At 38.8% G+C, this 14,247-nt stretch overlaps 1 protein-coding gene across 1 annotated transcript in view; it reads left to right on the top strand.

The window, feature by feature from the left end:
• LEKR1 (leucine, glutamate and lysine rich 1) overlaps positions 1-14,247 on the top strand; it is a 136,482-nt gene that overhangs the window by 105,000 nt on the left and 17,235 nt on the right. The window contains exons 11-12 of the mRNA XM_032805522.1: positions 9,469-9,621; positions 10,992-11,291. Of these exons, the coding sequence (XP_032661413.1) occupies positions 9,469-9,621; positions 10,992-11,291 (453 nt within the window). The remainder of the gene's footprint in view (positions 1-9,468; positions 9,622-10,991; positions 11,292-14,247) is intronic.

Genomic DNA, 14,247 nt, shown 5'->3' with positions numbered 1-14,247 from the left:
AATAAACCTCTGTTTTCCTGGCTAAGAGTCACATCTGACTGCAAAGTGGGGGTGCAGAACCCTGTGGCTTCCCCAAGACCCCGCCTGGGTGGGCTCGCTGTGGGAAGCCCACGGAGGGGCAGAGGATGCTGAATGCTCCAAGGAGAGACCCAGGAGGTGAAGACATGTGAGCTTCTTGCCCTGAACAAGTCTGCTCCAAGGGAGAGGAGGCTCCCCAAAGTCCTGACTGGCTTAGTGGGGAGCAGTTCCAGAGCATCGCCCGGGGACTCCGTGACAGATGGGCACAGAGCGAAGAATAATCCCTTAATACAGGAGTGCAAAGGAGGTTCTGTTACAGATTCTATTTCTATTAGCGTCTGCACCCTTAATGGTGTCCTTTGCCATCTCTGCCAAATAGTCATCCGCTGCTGATACTGCTGTTGTTCTATACTTGCTGCCTCTGCAGAGTAGAGATGTGTGAAAGTAAGGACTTCTTTTGGTGACGTTTACTGCGAGAACTGTCTCTCTTACATTTCAAGTGATTTCACCCTCCTGCAGTTGAACTTTTCCATGAAATGGCATGGCATTGGTTATTTTATACATTGAATTATACAGAAGTGTGAAAAGCCACTTTCACATAACATTTCTTTTTTTCTTATTTTTGAGTGTTAGTAGGATAGTGACCAGCTTTGACACTTTTCTTTTGTGAGGGAAAGAGAAGGTTTGAGACAGAATAAGAATCTTGTTAAATACACACACACACACACTTTTTTGATAGAGAGAAAAGTGAAGTGAAGGTTGCATGTGAGGAAAAGGATAGTTAGCAGAATGGGGCAGGCAGAACTGATTGCTCTGAGTAAGTCTAGGGATAAATTGTCTTGGCAGAGGAACAGGCTTTTTGAAGTATGGCACACACACAGAGAGAAACTGGGGGAAAGAGATTAGTCATGGTTCTAGGACATGTGTACGGGCTATGTCATTGTGAAAGTAACTCAAGGGCACACACAGAGAGGTATATTTAACTCTACTTATGCTCCCCAAACCTGTGCTGCACCAAGAAAAGAGAACTGCCTATGCAAATAGTCAGTAGGTTCATGTGGTGTATGGATTACAGCAAGATGGGGCAAAATTAAGCACTTCTTCTAACACAGTCCACAAGCTAGATCCCTTCCCAGAGTTTATGTATAGTTCTAGCATTACTGACACTACTTGTGTTCCCCACAAAGAGAGTCATGGGACTTAAGAAAGCTTAATAAAATAATATCAGACAGGAGCAGCAGCAGTTAAGGTGGGCACCGCTGACAATTCAGAGAATAAATCCTGGTTCAGTTACATACCCTGCTGTATGTAAAGTATGTAAAACTAAAGTAATAGAAATGAAAAGGAAAGGGGGAAAATGGTCTGCTTCTACCTATACATGGATAGGTGAATATTATATAGGTATAAAGGATCAGCCAAATACAACTTTCACATTTTGCAAGTTTACTCCCATTCAAATGTGAGATCCCAATTGAAATAATATTTTCCTCATGGCCTGCTTGAAAGACTGAAAAAGCAGTAAAATACATAAACAAACATTCCCATCCCAGCATAATGTGACTACCTGTAGGGCATGCAGTAAATCAGCCTCCCTACATATATAAAACACTCAATAAAACAGCTTCCTCATTGCAAAACAGCATATAAAATACATAGTAAGCCAGCTGCAACACTGGAAAAATGCATTAAAAACGAGGTATGGGGAAACTTCAGAAGTTTTAAAGTTTGGTTCAGATAAGCATCCATAAGTCAGCATCATGGCCCTCCATACCCATCAATCCTCTTTTTTCCAACAGGTTCTTTGAGACCGTACTCACCTCTGCACGATTCTTGCCTTCTTACTTCAATGTTGTCTTACTGGGAAGGAAAACTTCCATGGTATCTTTTGGGAGTGCATTTTCTTTTCTCTGCCTCTGACAGCTGTGAGGAAAAAGTATAAATTAGCCTTTGTTTATCCTCTTGAACACATGGAGTAGGCTAAACTGATTAGGTAATCTTGAAAAAATATCAAAGTATGAAACACAACCAACTTAGCGCACAACTTGAAGTTGTAACTACAAAAGTGCACTGGAATTTTTACCAACAAAATGCCTTCATTTCATGTACTTATTTTAAATGTTTGCACTAGTGCTAGTTTCATTTCAGTTCATCAGTATTTATTATAATCTTTGGACAAGATTTTTCAGTCCTTTTAAAATAAATATATACTTGGTATATAGATCCAGACTGGGGGGAGTATTTCCAGCTATTTTTTTTTTAAATATAAACATACCTCAATCAAGTACAACATTTACAAAAGCTTATTTGTAAGTGTTATTTATATCATTCAGAAATATCATGTTCAGTCAATTAGATTGTATCCTCTATCCATGCAAAAGATCCGTATGTGCTACCATATAATATACTGAGCTACCCATGCGGAGTCATACCAGGATTGCGGTCTAATTGACTAACTGTAATACTCTTGAAAGCAGCAGAGAATCCTGTGGCACCTTATAGACACCTCTGATACTGTAATACTCTTCACATGCTTGTCCTAATCTTACTTCACCATCTCTTCTCTCACAATAGTCTCTGCAGTCAGTGGATATGGCACCAGGCCCTGGGGCTAGCATATAACCTTTTGTAACCCCAACCCAGATCACGAGGCAATGGAGAACTGGAGACCATGACTGGAATTTTCAAAGGGGCTAAGAGAGCTGAGTTACAGTGGGATTTGGATGTCTAACTATCTTAAGTTCCTGTAAATATCCAGCCCATTTTCTGACCTGCACACCTTTACACACACAAAAAGTTATTCCAGGCAAAGAATTGTCACAATGAATTAAAAGATCAAATGGGAAGGAGGACAATGTTGAACAATACCTTTGAATTTTCTGACTCAAGCCTTAAACTTTTTTGTAACTACAATTTTCTTTTTTTGGTTCAATATGTGAGCTATATTTGTGAACTCTATTTAGTCTCAACAGAGTTTTTGAGCTATTAATAATCTGTTATGTCTCTCTTAAAACGTCTTAACTTCACTAGTACAGGATATAATTTTAGTATGAGGTCACGCAGTTTGCATAATCAGAATCTTAGAGCCATCCCTCTCCCCTGTTGCGCAGCTTGACATAAAAACTAGATAAAAGACTAGTACAAATAAGAGAAAGCAATTATATGTTTGCTTACATAGCCATTAAAATGTGGTGAATGTCAAGTGCTCTTATAATGCTCTCATCAGATGAAAGAATAACTAATGAGACATTGTCATCTTTTTCTAGCATCATTGTGCCATTGTATAGGCAGAAAGTGTTTTTTTTAAAAAACAAAATCCTTTAAATCCACGTTTGAACAAACTTCAGAAACTTAAATAAAAAAAAGTTCAAAAATGTTTTGTTTAAATTGTTATTCGGTATTTAATTGCTTTTGGGTACACAAATAATTAGAGACTCAGTAGTTGTTATGCAACTAGACCAAGAACTTTGAAAAACAATTGCCAGTTTACTCATTATTATGGATATTACTTAATTTCAACTGTTCCTTGGATGTGAAAAATGTAAATTGAGGTTGAAAAATGTAAATTGAGGTGCATTTTTAATCGTCAAAATTATTTCTAAGAGTATAATACTGTCGATTGTCATTTCAATATCTAATCGAGTAAACTCCTACAGCAGGCTTGATTCTAGGATAAACTTGCTGTAATTAATAGTTGTGATATGATTTTCTATAAATTGAATCCTAAAACTCTTATTTCTAAGATCTAATAAACCAGAAGATAGTTTTTGATACATCTGTAATGCCACATTTAAAGCTGTCTCATGACTTTATAATAATATAAAATTCCATTTTCATGGTCCTATAGTGCTTCAATATATACTGACTCCAGGCTAGCACTGGATATGAGTTTCATGATCAATAACAGAATTTTTAACAATGTGGTTAAAAAAATTAAAACATAGATTAAGTTTTTTTGTTAGAAAAGAGGACCATGTACACCATCTTCCCCAAAAAAATGTTCAGTGGTTTTTGATAGATATTTAACTCCTGAAATTAGATAATTATATCAAAGTCAGTCTGTAAAGCTGATGCGTTATGCAATTTTTTTAAGATTAAGACGTTAACATACTACAGTGTATGTTTAGTATAGTATTTATAATCATTTAACAAATTGCAAGACAGTCCATTAGAACTATGCTATGCAGAAAGACCATGCTAGCGCACAGATTTGTCTTCAGATATCCTTTAGAATCCAAACTTACATTTAAAGAAATTATGAACAAATTATCAAACTTAAGCAGCTAAATAAGTGGCCTGATTCTAAGAAGTTCTGCCACAGCTGGACCTCCTGTGGGATAACTGAGAGGTGTGGCTGCTCAGCACCTCTGTAAATCAGACCACTTATTTAGCTGCTTTAGTTGCTTCAGGTGCTTTGGCTGTGAAGTGATTCTGAATGCAGACCACCAGTGCAAGGTTCTCATCTTAAATCTGCGGACAGAATGAATCCTGAGAGAGATATAAGCTGCCTCCTTCATCTCAATGGGGTGTTGTATCTTTGATTATTTATGATTACAATTTAAAGGTGATCTGAAGAGTGGGGAAAACAAGACTGCTTGTTAATTATCTTCAGTGGGGACCCATGCAAGCAATGTCCAGTGAAGAAATGATGACTCCATACCATAGTAACTCTGGTTCTTTGTGATGATTACCTGCATAGGGTCTCATTCTTAACCCATCCTCATTCCCAATATTTCAGAGACTTGCAAAAGATTCTTGATTTAGTGAAAATGGAGACACTTAAGGACATACATAAGGGTGCTAATGCAGCCCCAATTGACACTACTGTCCAGAAAGTTTGAGCTTGCACACACAAGACATATATATATATCACCTCAGTGAGGGCCATGAGATTTATAATCTCAAATACCCAATTTCTATGGTAAATTATTATTCATTGGCAAAGCTGAGTGGCACAGGCTGAATAATAAAATGTATATGTAAGAAAGAAAACTTAGGTGAGGGACATATGTCCTACTTGTAGCTTTTTCCCAACAAGGATGAAGAAATGGAGGGATCTTCACCTTAAGATGCAACTCCTGGAAAAGACTATGTGTTGCTCTTCAGAACCTGAACACAGGAGGACAGACAACAGTTCAAGCATCAAACTCAGTACAGATTGTTCTATGAGCTGAGACCTCAGGGTGTATCTAAGAGATCTAAGCCTCCCAGACATCACCAATCAGCATAATTTTAGTAGGCCCTTTTCACCAGTTCTTGCTGGCTTTGAAGCAATCATTTTGACATTTGAGTTGAAGACTACACACTAACCATATCTCACCTTCCTCTCTTTTTACGGTGCATGGATAGAGATTACTTTGGACAAGTCAGTGCTCAACACCATAAAGGAGGGATATGTCATCCAGTTCATCTCCCTCCCTTTCCGTAGTCCACCTTTCCCACACACTGGACCAGCAGGGCCAGGACCCTGGCCCGGGGTGGCGGATGGGACCCCGTACAAAAATTGGGGGTGCTGCAGCACCCCCCCCACACACACCCTTAGTTCTTGCGCCTATGAGAATACAGAGGATGGTAGGCAAATTCTCATCTCTAGACACTTTGGATATGTCTGGTAGTCTCTTAGTGGACTCAACGTATGATTCCACATGGAAGCAGAGGTTGGTAATGGAAGGACAAAAGAACCTTAAGTCTAACATGCTAGGGAAAATGGATGGTATCTCTTTAAGACAGAGTCCAACCTTGGAATTGGTAATGACTAAGAATCTGAAAACTGGTAAATAGACTAGTGTCTGTGTTGATGCAAATTACCTGACTGATTGGGGATAGAAAGACTTGCCTATACCCCTGAGCAAAGAGCATAGACCTGGCCAGCCAATGGGTTCTGTTACACAAAAGAGCTCAGATTTTGACCCTTCAGAACAGGGAGGAAGGGAGAAGCTAAACTTTACAAATAAAAGTCACAGGTTAACCCTAAATTGCCAAAGCTCCAATGGTATTGAGCAGAAGGCATGGCGTGGCAAAACTGATTGTAAATGTACACTTGTAATGGATTTGATGTTAATGCTAATGTTAATTCTTGTGACTAATGTGTTGCTAATATCAAGAACTGTAAAAATGTACAATGTGCCTAATCTTTTGGAAAACCCCCTGAACACGTTAAGAGTGATACCTAAGAACACACTTTATGTTAAAAGGCCTTGTGATACTGATATTTGACAAAAACAAAGAGGAGTCCAGTGGCACCTTAAAGACTAACAGATATACACCTCTATCTCGATATAAGGCTGTCCTTGGGAGCCAAAAAATCTTACTGTGTTATAGGTGAAACCACGTTATATCGAACTTGCTTTGATCCGCTGGAGTGCACAGCCCCACTCCCCTGGAGCACTGCTTTACTACATTATATCTGAATTCGTGTTATATTAGGTCGCAATATATCAAGGTAGAGGTGTATTCGGGCATAAGCTCTCATTGTTTTTGTGGATAGAGACTAACGTGGCTATCCTCTGATACTTGATATTTCACAGTTAGTGCTTGTAACTAGTCTTGAAACTATACAGGAGAAAAGACATTGCAGACCTAATGTGCTGTATAAGAAGAAAAACCGAGCCACATGACCATATTGCTTTCATGGCTAAATGTGAAGATTCTACACTATAAAACACATTAACGTTTACATTAACTTGATGTTAATTGGGTTCCCTGAGATTTCCCTGTTTCTTAGCAGTTTGTCCTGAATTTGGCATTCTCAGTTGTGACCCAAAAAGGCATGGTTACACAATGTAAGTCAGTGCACCCCAAGCTACAATCTCTGCAACTCACAGCATTGATGATCTCTGGTTGAACAATGAGGAGAGAGTTTGTTCCTAAGATGTCTGGGCTATTTTGGTGAGCAGCAGAAAGGATTCCACCTGAGCCACACATGCAGCAAAATGGAAAAGATTTTCAATCTGGGTGGAATCTCACCAATTATCACCAAACAGCACAGAGATTAGATATATACTATACTGTCTGTTACAGCTGAAATCCTCTGGTCTCTCTATCAGTTCAGTGAGAGTCCACCTAGCATTCATCTCTGCAGTAAACCCACCAGTGAATGGGTATTCTATCTTTTCACGCCCTTGGTATCCAGATTTTTATGGGGAAAATTCCCTTGTACTTTCCTATATCTGAGCCAGCATTTTTATGGGACCTGAATGTAGTATTGTCTTGCTTGATGGACTCCCCTTTGAACCTTTTGGCAACAACATTTCTGCCACTGTTATCAGTGAAATAGTGTTTCTGGTAGCAGTTACCTCTGCAAGGAGGGTGTCAGAGCTACTTTTAGCTGATTCTTCCTTCCCATATTCCACAAAGACAAGGTCTCTCTTAGTCTGTATGCTAAGTTTATGCCTAAAGTGGTTTCATCATTGCACCTCAACTAGACTATTGAATGATCTTTCCAAAGCCTCATTCTTCCAAAGCCGAAGAAAAGCTTCATAAATTGGATGTCCAAAGGGCTCTGGTACTTTGCTTGTACTGCACAAAGTCTTTCAGATCCTCTCCCAAACTCTTTGTATCCTGTGCTGAGAGGATTAAAGGGCAACCAGTTACAGCCCAGTGTATTTCATGTTGGATTTCTGACTATCGAGCTTTGCTACGCTTAACCTGACAAAAGTATGTCCTCCACCGAGGATAACAGCCCAATCCATTCTAGGGCTCATTCTGCTTCTTCAGCCTTTTTGAGCAAAACCCCTGTAGTGGACATTTGCAAAGCAGCAACATGGTTATGCGTACAAACCTTCTCCAGACACTACTCTATTACTCAGACTTCCTAAGATGAGGCCAACTTTGGCAAGTCAGTGTTAGTCGCTCTTCAAATAATGTGACGTCCTACCCCCTGTCCGAAAACTGCTGGTGAGTCACCTCATAGTAGAATGTATATGTGCACAGTTACTTGCAGGAGAAAAAATGGTTACTTGTCGGTACAGTAACTGTTGTACTTGAGGTATGTTGTGCACATAGGCATTCCATGATTCTCCCACCTTCCCTGCTACTTCAGGTACTATATTCTGGCCATTTGAAGGAACAGAGAGAAAGTGGCCAGGCCCTTTTATATCTTTGGTTCAGTGCACAAGGACAGTTGGGAGGTACATGCGCCTCTTGCTGGCACTGCTAGCAAAAGATGTTGTTTGAGAATTCATTGGGCACACATCACCCACAGTGAAATGCATAAGTGCACAACACATTTTGAAGAACAACAGTTACTGCACAAGTAATTGGGTTTTTGTGACATGTATTGGTTTTCAACCTTAAAAAATAATACTATAATGAGCAGAGGTTTACCTGCAGATGCAAGCTTTGCTGGAAAAATAGTCCTCTTTGTTAACCCAGCTAAGGATTATATAATCTAGCATTAGCACAGAAAGGAAAAGTAATAGTTTGGTCCAACCACCTCTGTGTCCTTACTCCACACTTCATTTCATTTCATCCTATCACATTTAGAAGGATTATTCAGCAAATCCCCAACCCACTAGGAAATATCAGAGAGTGCAGACTATGCCAGCCATTTGTTCAGCCTAGTTTTCAGGGAGCAAATTAGACCTCTGCTGCAACATCACTCACTTATGATTAATTTCATATGTAATTCAAGAAATTGTTTTCAACCTGTTAAGCCAGGGTTACAGCTGTGTGAAAGAGTGCTTCTCTCCCCATGTGTACCATGGCAGGTGAGATCGGCGGAGGTTCACAAGCTAATGACTTCTTGGTTTTTAATATGAAGAGCTAGTGGCAAAATGGCTTCAGCTGAGGAATTGACTTTCCTCCGGTCTGCTGATCTTAAGAGCATAATGCAAGGCCTATCTGTTTTCCCAGGCTTTTGAGAAGGGGTGATTTAGGATGATGTGTGTGAAATTAGGTATTGGGTTATTGATAGTCTTGATGAGTCATTTAGATAAAGAAGAATTTGTAGTTTCTAACTGATTTACTTTGTAAAAATGTGTAGTTATAGTATGTGAGCCCCTGGAGCATATAGCTATGCATATTTCCAAAAATCCAAATGTATACTTAATGCAAAGTAAATGATACTCTGTCTACTGGGGATGGACATGTTGATATCATTCTGATTCCAGTCTAGGGCCAGAAATAGTAGTATCAACATTTTGTGCGAATTTCTCATTAATTTGCCAATCTGGAGGCCTGATCCTGCAAAATGCTCTGTTGCCCATGGGAAGCTGAATCCCCTCAGATTGTTGTGAAGTCAATGGATGTTAAGAGCTGGTATCACTGCCAATTTTGCAGACTCTGCTGTTTCCAATAATTCAGATACTTTGGAAAGCGTATCTGAATTGAATTTGAACTTCACACCATTTGAGTCTGCTAAACCTTATAATAACTAAGAACGTTCTCAGTGTGAAAATGCTGTGAGATAACTTGGTATATTTTATTTTAAAAACAGTGCGTTTTTTTATCTAGATGGAAATTGGTCTAGCTAAACACCAAGCACGACACACAGAAGAGATTTTCAGGCTCAAGGAAGATGCTAGAATGGAACTAGACATTGAAAGACAAAAGCACCAAGAATTAATAGCAAAATATCAGAAAGATCAAGAGGAACTACAGATGAAGGTTTGGAGCAATTGAAAGGAAGTTGGTGTTGCAGTAGATAATATACTTTGAAGACAAAAAAGTGGGGGGGGAACCCTAATCCCTTTAGATTGTGTTTCTTTATCTAGATAGGTTACTAGCATCTCATTACACTTTCTCCCTGTTTTAGTATATACAGTACGTTTTGTATTATTTGAAATGGAACAGAGCAAACACATTTTGCATATAGTTATTTCAATTAAAGGTATTATAGGGCAGATATTTTTGCATTTACTCAGACCCAGATTTCTCATACCTATAGTTTTTTGACCTGTTGATTTTCCTTACAGTGTCATACAATGGGCTAACTAAATTTTTTTTTAAATCAAACTATATTTCTTACACAATGTATTTAATTAAAAGTAAAGTCAAAGCCCTGGGACTACTCTGAACTATACTGGGCTGGCATAGAGCTATCCCCAGTGGTTTCTCCCTCTTCAGCTGAGTTTAGTGCTCATTGGACAAAGCCAAGTATTGAGTCCATTAGTTCTCCCTTTATCTATGTTAATTTCTTTCATTCAATACAATTTTCTATTCCTTTCTCTTTTCAGGTGTTTTCTAGCCAGATAAACCACCAGTTATCTGAATCCTATTTATCCAAATCTGAGTTTTCCAAAATTGATATAAAAACTGAAAATACCATATATACTCGATCATAAGCCGGTTCGTTTATAAGCCAGAAGCGGAGAATCTCTGGCCTCGCCTCTTCCCTTCTGTCTCTGCTGACTGTGCTGCTTCTCCTTGCTCCCTTTGTTGGGGGGAGGGGCTGTGTCCCATCTCTCCCTCTCTGTACCCATTCATAAGCCGACCCCCTTCTCTGGTGCGTCCCTTTTTTACTAAAAAAATTTGGCTTATGAACAAGGATATCCGGTAGTTTTCCAAAAGTTTTAGATGTCCCTTGAGACATTTGGAGAATCAAGAAAGAGATTTTTATTATGTTTATTTCAAATTCATTATGTTAAGCCAGGTTTTTAAACAGTTGAAAATAAAACATTTTATTTACGTAGTATCTGTATATTATTTTTAAAAGAAGACTATCTACTTGCTCTAGAAGTTGAAGTTGAGATTAGAAATCAGAAGACTTTTTCCCATTTCTAGCACAGTTTCACTATTTGATCTTAGGCAAATCACTTAATCTCTCTGTGCCTGAATTTTCTTACATTTTTGAAGCACTTTGACATCCTTGAAGGGTACTCTATAGGCCCACAGTAGTGGTATTGTTCATTTATACCTGTTAGGACCTGTACATCTTCACTGTCTTATTCACCTGCAAAGATCCTTTTGTCTGGTATTAAATTCTACATAACCAAAGAAATCATTGCATGTGAACTAATGTAAGATTTATCATACAGATACCTGGATTAATATCCAGTGCCATCAACAGCCTAAGGATGGAAGTGGGAATTCTTAAAAACCAGCTTCAGGAAGCCCAGATCAAACTTACAGAGAAAGCTGGAGATAAGGAAGAAGAAATGCAAAGCCTTAAAAGGCTGGTTACTGAGCTTGAATTTCAGCTGAAGAAGGAACAGAACAACAGTGATTCATTGTCAGAGGGCATGAGGAAAGAAATTAAAGAGAAGTCAGATGAACTGGAAAAATTAATCCAGGAGCAAGCAGAGCTGATTCAGAATTTGAGTCAGGCTCAAGAGGAGGTAGGAACTTAACCAAAGACATACCCTGCTACATTTAGTACTGTGTACTGTTCTATTTTCATGTTACAAATGTGCAACTTAGATCAAGCTAAAAAAGTGCAAACTTTTAGAGTAAAATAAAATCTTCAGCTCTAGTGTGTGAATTTTAAGTCTTTAAAATGAATAATCTGTAAGTCAAAAGAAAAGCAAATTTTATGAACACATTTTGAAATAATTAGTGTGAAAACCCCTGTTAGGCAGGCTCTGCAAGAAGTGCATTATTACAAGGATACTCATTCTTTTCAGGTTCTCGGAGGTACCTCTCCTTCAACCTCCTATTTAACAACACTCTAGAGATATGCAGGTATAATTGAAAGGAACCCTGGATTTTTTCAAAATAGAAAACATGGACTATTACAAGCACTTTAAACATTATAGTTTAAAGATTCCATCTAGCAATCTTATTCATATTTGAGATAATTAATTAGAAAAAAATTGTACTTCTACACGATGGATATGGGAGTGTGTAAAATGATTCACAGAAATCAATTCACAACTATTTTGCATGCAGGGGGAAAAAAGCTAGCTTTTTGGATAATTTTTTCACAATGAATGATGGAACCAGCTTGAATAATGCAAATATGCACAGACAGCCATGCCTCTGTTGCATCAAACAATTCCAAATATTTCTTCTTTTTCTGTCCAATATTTCTTCTGTCTAATGAAACCCTAGACACAATAGGGATGCATTCCCTGCAAGCAGTCTCTTTTGGGTACATCTGCTCTGCAATAAAAGAACAGGAGTACTTGTGGCACTTTAGAGACTAACAAATTTATTTGAGCATAAGCTTTCATGGGCTACAGCTCACTTCTTCGGATGCATAGAATGGAACATATATTGGGGAGATAAAGCTTATGCTCAAATAAATTTGTTAGTCTCTAAGGTGCCACAAGTACTCCTGTTCTTTTTGCGGATACAGACTAACACAGCTGCTACTCTGAAAACTGCATTATAAGACCTGCTGCATAGCTAAGGCTAGCTTCAATCAGCTGACTTTGGTTCGCAGGGCTTGAGCTGTGGGGCTAAAAATTGCAGTGTAAACAATTGGGATTGGGCTGGAGCCTCAGCTGAGAAAACTTCCCTCCTCGCAGGGTTTCAGAGCCCAGGCTTCAATCCAATCCCAAACATCTGCACTGCAACTTTCCTCCCACAGCCTGAGCCCCAAGAGCCCAAGTCAATTGTCATGGGCTCTGATTCTCACAGCCCATAGGATTTTTATTGCAGTGTAGACGTATCCCTTTTTGCTTTTCTTTTGTGAACGATACTCACGTGAGACCAGGCATGTTGAGGTGGTAAGCTTGGCTTAGTGTGCCTGCTTTCCAGGCACTTTTCACTGTCTACTCTTAAGCCTTTATCAAATTCTGCAACTAAAATGGTCATTTTTGCTTCTGAGAAAGAGTCCTGAAGGAGTAGAGCTGGAACATCGCAACATCTTGTATTTATAGCTTGATGGTCTGTTTTCTGCCAAGTTTGAAACTTTCTTGATTATTTCCCATTTTATGCCATTTCAAGGCAGCCAGCTTTTCATCCTTGATGACACGTGTTCTATCTCAGCCTTTAAATCTTCGATTACTTCTTTTATTCTTGAAATTTATTTTTTAACAAATTGACTGCATTGCTTGCTTTGAGTTTGATTTAGCTAATGAAAGTCCCTTCAATCCTCAGAATGACTGAGCCCAACGTTGACCACATCTTTAGCTCAGTTTCTTCCATTTTTTCCCTCCTCATAATGTCAGAGTCATCTCACATTTTCTTCAGGCCTTTATGCCTAAAGTCAGTTGCTCCATGCAGCTGCACTCACTTATATCTGATTGTTTACAGCATAGGATTCTTCTTCCTCTCATCCCTTTGCTTTTCCTTGCCTCTTTATACTTCTACACTATGTACAGATCTTTAAGTGGTGGCATACTAACCTCTCTTTTTGCCCCATGCCTAGTCTTGTATTCTTGTCCCCTTTTTTTCCTTTCTCTCCTCCCTTTACTTCTCTCTTCACCTCTCTTTCCCTCCCCTCTCTTGCAATTCTATGAACACCCATTTTGGAGTGATTGGATGGTGACACGAGAAGTACTTCAATCATTCTTCATCTCCTTATTTCTTTCTCCTTCCTTCCCTTTCTCCTTGCCTTTTCCTTCTGTCCCAAGAACAAGCATCTACTTCTCCTCTCCCTGGGTGGGCAATGGGGAGAGGTCTGGGGTTGTAACTCAGGGATAGTTCCGCTTGTTCCCCTTTCCTCCCAGTGAGAATGAAAGCAGATTGCGTAGTGATGGTGTTTTGAGACCAGTGGATTGCCGTTTCACTCAAGTCAAATCTAAGACTTTGTGCAGCCATAGGTCACTGGCTTTGGAATGACGCAGTAAATATCAGAACTGATGGGGCAAAGCCTCATATAAAAATTCATTAATGCAGTCACACTTGAAAATAATATAAATGTGACAGGAAAGGTGACAAACTGTAGTTCTGTTCTTAAAAAAAGGTCAAATATGAAAAAAAAAATTTCTAACCACTCACTGTACAAAATAAACTTCCTTCAAGTGTTTTACTGCTTCAGCAGATTGAATGTTCCACAGTATTATTCCTCAATAACTTTCATAAATTGGTATTTGACAATTTCACCTTTTAGAATAGCTCTTATGGAAAGACTGAAAATAAAACAGAAATGTCCCAATAGCATGACTAAGTAGAACTATAGAAAACATTTAACATGATTTAAACAGTGGGAGCAGATTGAGATATGACATAGGAAAGTTGTATTTTAGCCACCGAGTGCCTATGTAGTAGCATTCTACTAGCATGAAAACACAGTCTCTCTCCTGCTATCCATCTGAACCTTTCACACCAACTCATCTGCAAATCTTTGAGCCAAGTACTGATTTGATTTATGTAGTCATTTTAAAGCAAATCCTCACTTGTCAGCAG

The sequence above is a fragment of the Chelonoidis abingdonii genome, chromosome 8 (assembly GCF_003597395.2).
Source record: "Chelonoidis abingdonii isolate Lonesome George chromosome 8, CheloAbing_2.0, whole genome shotgun sequence".
NCBI classification, from domain to species: Eukaryota; Metazoa; Chordata; order Testudines; family Testudinidae; genus Chelonoidis; species Chelonoidis abingdonii.
Note: the sequence above shows the minus strand (reverse complement) of the source record. Positions and strands in the feature narration are given on the sequence as shown.